At 53.9% G+C, this 9,339-nt stretch overlaps 3 protein-coding genes across 3 annotated transcripts; 2 read left to right on the top strand and 1 right to left on the bottom strand.

Annotated features, from left to right (window-relative positions):
- The first annotated feature begins 2,064 nt into the window (after nucleotides 1–2,064).
- On the top strand, nucleotides 2,065–2,774 carry LOC144807563 (histone H1.01-like). The gene has a single exon (XM_078673203.1). The coding sequence runs from the start codon at nucleotides 2,127–2,129 to the stop codon at nucleotides 2,772–2,774; it is 648 nt and encodes a 215-aa protein (XP_078529329.1). The 5' UTR covers nucleotides 2,065–2,126.
- Nucleotides 2,775–3,448: 674 nt separating this feature from the next.
- Nucleotides 3,449–4,534, top strand: LOC144807562 (histone H3). Its single transcript, XM_078673202.1, has one exon. The coding sequence runs from the start codon at nucleotides 3,683–3,685 to the stop codon at nucleotides 4,091–4,093; it is 411 nt and encodes a 136-aa protein (XP_078529328.1). The 5' UTR covers nucleotides 3,449–3,682; the 3' UTR covers nucleotides 4,094–4,534.
- Nucleotides 4,535–4,803: 269 nt separating this feature from the next.
- LOC144807513 (histone H2B 1.2-like) lies at nucleotides 4,804–5,257 on the bottom strand. Its single transcript, XM_078673148.1, has one exon. The coding sequence runs from the start codon at nucleotides 5,233–5,235 to the stop codon at nucleotides 4,855–4,857; it is 381 nt and encodes a 126-aa protein (XP_078529274.1). The 5' UTR covers nucleotides 5,236–5,257; the 3' UTR covers nucleotides 4,804–4,854.
- Nucleotides 5,258–9,339: the final 4,082 nt, after the last annotated feature.

Below are 9,339 nucleotides of genomic sequence, written 5' to 3'. Positions count from 1 at the left end.
TAAAACACTTCCCTCAAATCCAAGGCGGCAAGGCTGAAATCTTACCCTATGCAGAGCTCCGTAGTTCTGGGTAGACGGAGTGCCATTGTCCCCTTGCAGCTGAGCACATCATAATTTCACATTTATCACTAAAACATGTGTTTGGTGGATAGAAATGTGCCCATGTCTCTGCAGGCCAAGGCCTGATCTTTCAAATGGGTGTATGTACCTTTTAGGCTAGGTGAAGTGTTTTCATTTCTTCACCTCCACTCGTGAGGGAAATCTTGAATCTTACCCTGCCTGGAGCTCCAAATCCCTGGGTAGAAAGAGTGACTTAGTGCCCTTGAATCTGAAAACCTCATAATGTCACAAATATCACTAAAGCAGGTCCCTGGTGGCTAGAAATGCCCCAGAGCCCTGAAGGCTCTATTCTGATATGGTGACTGGGTTATTTTGTGCTGTTTTGGGCCGTGTGAAGTATTTTATTCTTACACCGCCACCCCAGGGAAAGACGTGAAATATTTTCCTGTGCGGAGCTCTATATCTCTGGGAAGAAGGGCTGACGTTGTCCCCTTTATTCTGGAAACCTCATAGTATCAGATATATTACTAAAACAGGTTCCTGGAAGCTAGGGATGGGCCAGGGTACCTGAAGGCTAAGATCTGAAACTGTGAATGGTGTTCATGTACGTCTTGGACTATGAGAAGTGTTTTATTTGTGTTTCCCTCTACCTACATATAAGGCGAAAACCTGTAATTAGCAGTAGACCTCAATCAGGCTGCCAGGCGCAGAATCTGATTTGTCGGCGCAGGTCGCACTCTTGACATGCCATTTGATTCAGGAGTGGTCCCCACCCCAGCAATCGGGCTCAATACAACATTGATAGTCACAGGCCTCACTCTGTACTGTGGGATGTATGATGTAACAATTAGATTGCGGTACATTACATTGCTGTTTTAGGCGCTCTCCACGACTTGCACGGGAGGGCGCTCTAGACTTAGGAATAGTATGATTTACTATTCGAACTCCAGCCTAAGTAAGGTAGGGAAGGTGTTGGAATAGTAAATCGCACTATTCCATAGTCTAGTGCGCCCTCCCGTGCAAGTCGTGGAAAAGACTTGCGTTGTAAATGCAGCGATCGAAATGTACTGCGGTGTTTTGACCGCGTTGTTAAGGTCGGTTCCCGTCCAAAGATGTCACCTGAGATGTAAACCTAACTCCAGCTGTGAACATCAGCTCAGCAGAGTGCCTCCATGCAGGTACTGGGGTCACCATTTCAGGTGCCTTCACACCTTCTGCTCTCACGCTGGGTGCCAATGTAGGTCTAACTCGGCCGCCTGCCTCTATTGTGTCACTGTGTGTTTATTATGTTTAGTGTGCCCCCGTCTCCTCCAGCTCGGCGCTTGGCAGTGAATGCCCTCTGGCTGCATGTGAAGCTACCAGCGCGCAGCCGCCTTGTGATGCCCGTGAGTCTTGAGCCCGGCCCGTGCCCCGCTGCTTGTAAAAATCCCCCGGCTGCCCCCGAGTCGTGGGTGCCACAGCCGAGGGTGCAGGCGCGCGGCGAGGGCCCCCCTGACCCCCGGGCCGGGGCCCCCTGTTGTTGTCTTCGCTTCCCCGCTCGGCCGGCGGAGCCCTGTGTTACTTCGGCCCGTTCCAGAACGCGCTCCCCGCGTCCCCCTGAGCCCCATTGTGACGCCACAGGGCCCGCTCCCTGCAGGAGGCCCCTCCCGCCCGCGGGCCGCCGCTCCCGGCCTCAGAGCGCGAGGGTGGACCGGGGGAAAGGGGCCCGGGGCCCGGGATTCAAGGCACGGGGGCGTCAGCCATCGGGGGAGGGCAGAGATTCACGGCGGATTACAAGCCTCTGAGGACGGGGTCGGCTGAAACGGGGGAGGGCACGGGAAGGGGTTGAAGTTGGGCTTCTTTTCATGTGTGTATGGGAGCGTGTGTTTAACGGATTGTGTTTAAAAACTTAGATAATCCGATAGTAGGAAACACAAAAGTCAGCTCGGAGCAGAGAGCCGAGTGCGCCTCGCACACAGCCCTCACTCCTCGGAACCAATCAGGGGCTGGCTCCTCCCTATATATGCACGGGGCTCGGGTTGGGAGGTACATTTCTGTTCTGTGACAGCGCCGAGACTCGTATTGCAATGGCAGAAACCGCTCCAGCCGCCGCGGCTCCTCCCGCTGAGGTCGCCCCCAAGAAGAAGCAGAAGAAAGCAGCGGGGGCCTCCAAGGCCAAGAAGCCTTCCGGTCCCAGCGTGTCCGACCTGATTTTGAAGTGTGTGACCGCCTCGGCCGAGAGGAAGGGAGTCTCCCTGGTGGCTCTGAAGAAGGCGCTGACCGCCGCCGGCTACGATGCGGACAAGAACAAGGGCCGCGTTAAGGTCTCCCTGAAGAGCCTGGTCAGTAAAGGCGCCCTAGCCCAGCTGAAGGGCACCGGGGCCTCCGGGTCCTTCAAAGTGAACAAGAAGCAGCTGGAGGGCAAGAAGGCAGCCAAGAAGACAGCTGCCAAGACCAAGAAGCCAGCGGCCAAGAAAGCTGCCCCTGCCGCCGCGAAGCCCAAAAAGGCTCCCGCGGGGGTCAAGAAGAGCCCGAAGAAGGTCAAGAAGCCAGCAGCAGCCAAGAGCCCCAAGAAGCCCAAGGCTGCCCCTGCCAAGAAGGCTGCCAAGAGCCCAGCGAAAGCCAAGGCGGCGAAGCCCAAAGTAGCCAAGAAAAGCCCTGCCAAGGTAGTCAAACCCAAGGCAGCCAAGCCCAAAGCAGCGAAGCCCAAAAAGGCAGCGCCCAAGAAGAAGTAAGGGCTGGCACCGAGACACTGCAAACACAACGGCTCTTTTAAGGGCCACCACCCTATCTAGAAGAGAGCGTGTTCCTCCCCACCTTTGCACCCACCCAATGGCCCCACTTCTCAAAAATAAACCGCACCATACATCCATAGCGCACTTTTCCACACGCGAGTGCCGCGTGTGATCTTGGCCATATAAACGGCTCTTTCGGTGCTGCGTGGATTGAAATCGTTATTACATAGAAAATAAGGGGGTCCGGGAGTTATAAGGCCTCCGTTTATAATACATGTGCAATAACGTGTGTGTCTCTGTGCTTTCACTGTACCCGGGCAGACTCTAAATAGTGTCTGCATAAAGCAGATGATTGTGAACTTTAATTGGAGCGCAGGTAACTGCGTGCTCCAGGGTGAGGGTAAAAAGCGGGTCTGGGAGTTATAAGACCTCAGTTTATTATAAACGTGTTTGTGTTGGTGCTTTCACTGTATCCGGGCAGACTCGATATAGCGCCTGCATAAAGCAGACGATTGTGAACTTTCAATCGAGCGCAGGTAACGGGGGCGTGTTCCAGAGTGACCAAGGGCAGTGTGCTTATGACATCTCGGGCTCCTCTCCCGGTTGACCGGGGTCGAGTCGTCCTCGTGACTACAAGTGGATGGACGGACGGAGACAAAGGCTGACCGAGGCGCGGGCTCCGGCGCCATCATCCAAGGGGGGGGTCTCTTTTATCCACAGCTCATTGGACAGCTAGGCTGCAGCCTCCAGTTCAGTATCCAATCGTTGCACACCGCGGGCTATTTTCGAACGTGGGGCGGTCTCCTCAGCCAACCAGAGCAGCCCTCCGTCTGTGAGGGCATAAATAGGGCTCTTTCCCTGGTAGACGCCATTCTTCTCTGCCTTCGCTGAGAGAGACCGCTCCCGCCATGGCCCGCACCAAGCAGACAGCCCGCAAGTCCACCGGCGGCAAAGCGCCCCGCAAGCAGCTGGCCACCAAGGCAGCCCGCAAGAGCGCGCCTGCCACCGGAGGAGTCAAGAAGCCTCACCGCTACCGGCCAGGCACCGTGGCTCTCCGCGAGATCCGCCGCTACCAGAAGTCCACCGAGCTCCTCATCCGCAAGCTGCCCTTCCAGCGCTTGGTGAGGGAGATCGCCCAGGACTTCAAGACCGACCTGCGCTTCCAGAGCTCCGCCGTCATGGCCCTGCAGGAGGCCAGCGAGGCCTACCTGGTCGGGCTCTTCGAGGACACCAACCTGTGCGCCATCCACGCCAAGAGGGTGACCATCATGCCCAAGGACATCCAGCTGGCCCGTCGCATCCGAGGCGAGAGGGCCTAAGGAGACGGACCGACCCGAACAACCACCACCACAACGGCTCTTTTAAGGGCCACCACCCTGTCACCTACGAGCTTCTCTTATCTGTCATGGCATGTGTTTTACAGGTTAGGGAGGGTGTGCTGTGAGTACCACGGTCACTGGGCAACTTATACCGGCTCTGGGTTAACCAGAGCACTCTGTGTTCACAGTGCATAAACGCCTGTTCAATGTGTCCATCTAATAATAAAAAGCCTTTTTATAGGGGGTTGTGCAGGGATCCGCTGGTCACAAGCCACCGCTTAAGGGGCATCTGTGTCCCCGGTACATCGGGTTCGTGTGTCTGATTTCGGGAACGTTTGCCCCGGGGTGAACTAACGCCGTTCCCCAGGGTCTTAAAAGTACAAACACAACGTTAAACCCGCTCACAGAGACACTGTTCGCCCCCAACATGGAAAACCATAAGCCCGGGGGGGGGGGGGGGGGCAGATGTGTGAATTCCCCAGTGGGTTTATTGAACCTCATCGTTACAGTGCTCATGTGACACTTGGTCCCATTCATATAGACATGTTAATTTAAAGAGGCGGAACGGGTTGCCTGCTGTCGGCCCTCGGTCTGCAGCAAGCCCCGTGAGAGCGGGCCTTTCTGCACTTAACATTACCCTTAAAAAACACATATTCCAAAACACATTTCTCCGGTCATAATAGAAGCACGTTAGCTCTTAGGGGAGGAAGTGGTTGGCCCTTAAAAGAGCCGTTGTGTTCGTTGGGGTGCGCCTGGAAGCCTTACTTGGCGCTGGTGTACTTGGTGACGGCCTTGGTGCCCTCCGACACGGCGTGCTTGGCCAGCTCTCCGGGGAGCAGAAGGCGGACTGCGGTCTGGATCTCCCGGGAGGTGATGGTGCGCCGCGAGTTGTAGTGAGCCAGTTTGGAAGCCTCTGCAGCGATGCGCTCGAAGATGTCGTTCACGAAGGAGTTCATGATGCCCATGGCCTTGGAGGAAATGCCGGTATCCGGGTGCACCTGCTTCATCACTTTGTAAATGTAGATGGCATAGCTTTCCTTCCTGCTCCTCTTGCGCTTCTTCCCGTCCTTCTTGGGCGGCTTGGAGAGCGCTTTCTTGGAGCCCTTCTTGGGTGCCGGCGCGGACTTGGCTGGTTCAGGCATGGTCGACGCTCTTTCGCTGCTTGCTGTGGAGCCGAGAGAAATGATGCCTGGTCTGCTGTCTTGTTTTCGTCTGTCAGATTCCTTCTGACAGTGGTGAGTTTTTGGATACCGAGGCAGTAGCCTCATTACTCCACAATCGTTTTGAATTTTTTAGTCGCTGTTTAGATTGTCTTATTGATGTGTGACGCTTTGTCACAGTTGAGGTTGCATCACATGGTCATCTCAGTGATGGGCCGCGGGTAGCGGTCGATTGAGTATGCAGAATTGTCAGCATGTTTCCTCAGGGGGTCTTGTCTTTGTCAATCAAGTTCCTTCTGATAGTGTTGAGTTTTGGTTGCTTGCCGAGGCTATCATGCCATCTGGCAGCGGTGGGTTTTGTGTACCTGCCGGCGTTTGCCTTCAAGCAGTGCTGAGTTTTTGGATGCTGCGTTTCTGTTTCAGTTTCGCAAGGTTAGCGCTTCAATGGGACGCGGGTAGCGGTCAAATGGGTTCGTAGAGATGTCTGCGAGTTTCCTGATCAGTGGGTTTTCTTTTTGATCTAATCCTGTGTAGAATTTCCTGTTGAGTTTGAGGAGATGGTCGTCCAGCATCTCAATCCCTAAGTCTCTGTGGAGGTCTGCTGTTCGTGTGAACATAGGTGCACCTGCTGCAATCCGTAAGGCCTTGTTCTGTACTTTCTGTAGGTCCATCCGAAGCTGTGGGCGGCAGCCACTCCAAACTGGTGAAGCGTATGTCATAGTTGGTCGAATTATTGCAGTGACTACTCGCACCTTGCTCTGCATGGGCATCGACTTGGTCTTCAGGAGTGGGTATAATGCAGCCAGTTTGGATGCTGCTTTCTGGCAGGTCTTCTCTATGTGGTTTTTCCAGCTGAGTTTAGAGTCCAGAGTCACCCCCAGGTAGGAGCTGCTGTTTTCCCATTTGACCTCGTCCCCGTTGAGGAGGATCTGTGGGTGTTTCCTGTTCTGCTTCCTGGTAAATAATGTTGCAGTGGTTTTGCCCGTGTTCAAGGTGATCTGCCAGTCGCTGTACCATTCGGAGAGTCTGCAGAGCGATGTCTCCAGGTTCTTAGCCACTTCCTTGTCGCTGAAGGATTGAGAGATGACCGCGACATCATCTGCGTAAAGGGCAAGATCAGTCTTCTTTAGGTCCGTGGGGATGTCGTTTGTGAATATGTTGAAGAGGAATGGTCCTAGGATTGATCCCTGAGGCACTCCAGCAAGAATTGGGCGTGGCGATGAGCATTCTTCTCGCACTGCCACGTGAAAGGTCCGATTTGTCAGGTAGCTGGACAGTAGCATGACCAGGTAGCTGGGAAACTGGAGCTTGATAAGTTTATAAAGCAGTCCCTCGTGCCATACTCGGTCGAACGCTTTGGCTACATCCAGAAAGACTACTCCGGTAGACTTGTTGATGTTGAAACCATGGCTGATGATGTCCACAACTCTGAGGAGTTGGTGATTGGTTGAGTGATCTTTCCGGAACCCAAACTGTTCTTTGGCAAGGAGGTTGTTGCTTGTCGCAAAGTCCACAAGACGGGCGTGGATAACTTTTTCAAAGAGTTTTGATAGGCCAGATAGTAGACTTATGGGCCGGTAATTTGCAGGATCTCGCAGTGGTTTCCCAGCCTTGGGGAATACGACGACTCTTGCTTCTTTCCAGGTGTTTGGGAAATACTGGTGCTTCATGCATGCGTTAAATATCTCAGCAAGGTGATCCACTGCAGTATCTGGTAGCATCTTGATGGCTTGGTTGACTATTCTGTCCTTCCCTGGTGCCTTGCCGTTTTTTAGTGTTTTTGCCAGGTCCAGTAATTCGCCCATTGAGCATTCCTCAATGTGTGCAGTTTCTGTTTCTGGTGGGTGCTCCCGGTGATGCTTGGCGACCTCTTGCTCTACTTCTGGTGCCAGTTTGCTTGCCTGGTTGGGCCTGAATGATGCCTCCAGCGTGTCAGCGAAGACCTCAGCCTTATCCCTGCTGCTGCATGCCAGGTGAGTCGTCCCTTGTATCGGTGGGTTTGGTTCCTTCTTCCCAGTCAGGCGGCGGGTCATTCTCCAGAGAGAGTTGTCTGAGTCCTTAAGGTTGGCTGTAGCTGCTTCCCATTTTTCGCCTCTATGCTGGCTTATTTGCATCTTCAGCTGTCTTGTCAGTTCATTATACTTCTTCAGCAGGTCGGGGGTGCGGTTCCTTTGCCACTCTCTGCGGGCTCTGTTCTTGGCAGCTATTGACTGCTTGATGCCCTTCGGGAGATCGTAGATAGAGCATCGTTGTAGTTTCTGCTCTGGAATGCTGCGCTCAATAGCTGTGTGGATTGAAGCTGTGAAGTGGTGAATTGCCTGGTCAATGTCTTCAGTGCTTCGCAGGGGACCTGGGACCAGTGTCTCCTCCAGGCATCTCTTGTATAGGCACCAGTCCGCCTTCTTGAAGTTGTGTCTGATGCCCTGCTGCTGGTCTTCAAGTACGTCTCCAACTGTGATCAATACTGGGTTGTGGTCGGATGTCAGCGCTGTTAGGGTTTCAAGCTCCATAGACTGGGAGAGATTCTTCATGACCACAATGTCCAGAACATCTGGTTTATGCAGTGCAGAGCCTGGATAGTGCGTTGGTTGAGTCGGGCCGGCCACTACAAAGTCCTCCTTCTTTGAGTGGGCAAGTAGGGCGTGTCCTTTGCTGTTTCCCGTCCGAGAGTTCCAGCATTTGTGCTTGGCATTAAGGTCGCCTCCAATTAGTGTTGGGATGCTGGGGTCCAGTAAAGCATCCAGGTCCTTTGGGCTTAGCTTGCCTGGGGGTGAGTAGGCGGCGATCAGCCGCAGCGGGCCTGCAGATGTCTGAATCTGTATGCCAGTTGCTTCAATGCTCCCAACTGGTGGTAGAGAGATCTCGTGGTGCTTCACTTTTGTGCTGACGATCACCGCTGTTCCCCCACCCTTGGCTCCAGTGGTGCGATCTGTGCGGTATACCCTGTGGTTTGCTATGTTGAGCTTCTGGCTTCCTTGAAGGTGGGTCTCGGAGATAAGCGCTATATCCACGTCCATGGTTTCCATCAGGTGCAGGAGTTCTGCAGTTTTCTTCTGAATGCCATTAGCATTCCACATCACGAAGAGGGAGTTTCTTTTAGATTTTGCTGCCATTGCTGGTGTTTTCTTCGCCCTGGAAAAGTCCGGCGATAATATTCGCCACCATTGTCACCACCGGGTGGATGTTCATATCTGCAACCGTTTTTGCAATCTTCGCAATGAGTTCCTGCCAGTTGATGGCTGAGCCTATTTCACAGGATGGTCCCGGTGCGGTTGTTGGAGGTGGGCTGGTGGAGCCTGTTCCACCGGATGGTCCCGGTGCTGTTGTGGGAGGCGGGCTGACTTGTTTCGGTACTATGACGTCCGCGTATGTCCTTCCATCCACGTGTGCTTCTCTACTGTTGTCGGTTGTATTGGGGGTTGGGATCCTGTGGTCCAGTGCAGGTCTGCGGTTGTAGGTCTTCCTTTGGTGCTGGTCCGTTGCTGATGATTGTTGGGAAGACCTTTGTGGTTGTGAGGGTGGCTTGCGGTGTTCAACCTTCTTTGCATTCTGTAGATAGGGACAGCCGCGATAGCTCGCTGGGTGGGGTCCTGCGCAGTTGGCACACTTTGCTGGTTCGGTTTCCCGGTTCCTTGTGCATTGGGTGGAGGTGTGTTCACCTCCGCAGCGTACACACTTTGGCTTCTGTTGGCAGAAAGCAGAGGTGTGCCCCAGGCGCTGGCAGTTGTAGCACATGACTGGTCCTCGTTTCCCTTTAGGTGCTTCTGTGGTTACGATGCAGCCGCAGAGCCGTGTGACTGCTGAAAGGTCCGCTGGTTTCCCGTCGTGGCTTGCTGACAGGGTTACGACAAAGAGGGGAAATTTCTTGCTCTTGTCTGCTGGAGAGGCAATCTGCGCGATATTTTTGACTGGAAGCCCGCGTTCAGCTAAGTCCCCAGTGATGTGGTCAAGTGATGCATTTGCTGGGAGTCCCCGTATTACAAAGCGCTGGGCTTTTGCAGTGGTCATTGGGAAGGTGTAATACTCCATTTTCTGTTCGGTGAGTGTGCTGGTCACGCTCCTGTAGTCTTCTGGGGTGGTGAGCAT

This window comes from Lissotriton helveticus, unplaced genomic scaffold (genome assembly GCF_964261635.1).
Source record: "Lissotriton helveticus unplaced genomic scaffold, aLisHel1.1 SCAFFOLD_559, whole genome shotgun sequence".
In the NCBI taxonomy this organism is placed as follows: domain Eukaryota; kingdom Metazoa; phylum Chordata; class Amphibia; order Caudata; family Salamandridae; genus Lissotriton; species Lissotriton helveticus.
The sequence above is the reverse complement of the archived record's forward strand: the minus strand, read 5'-3'. Positions and strand labels throughout refer to the sequence as shown.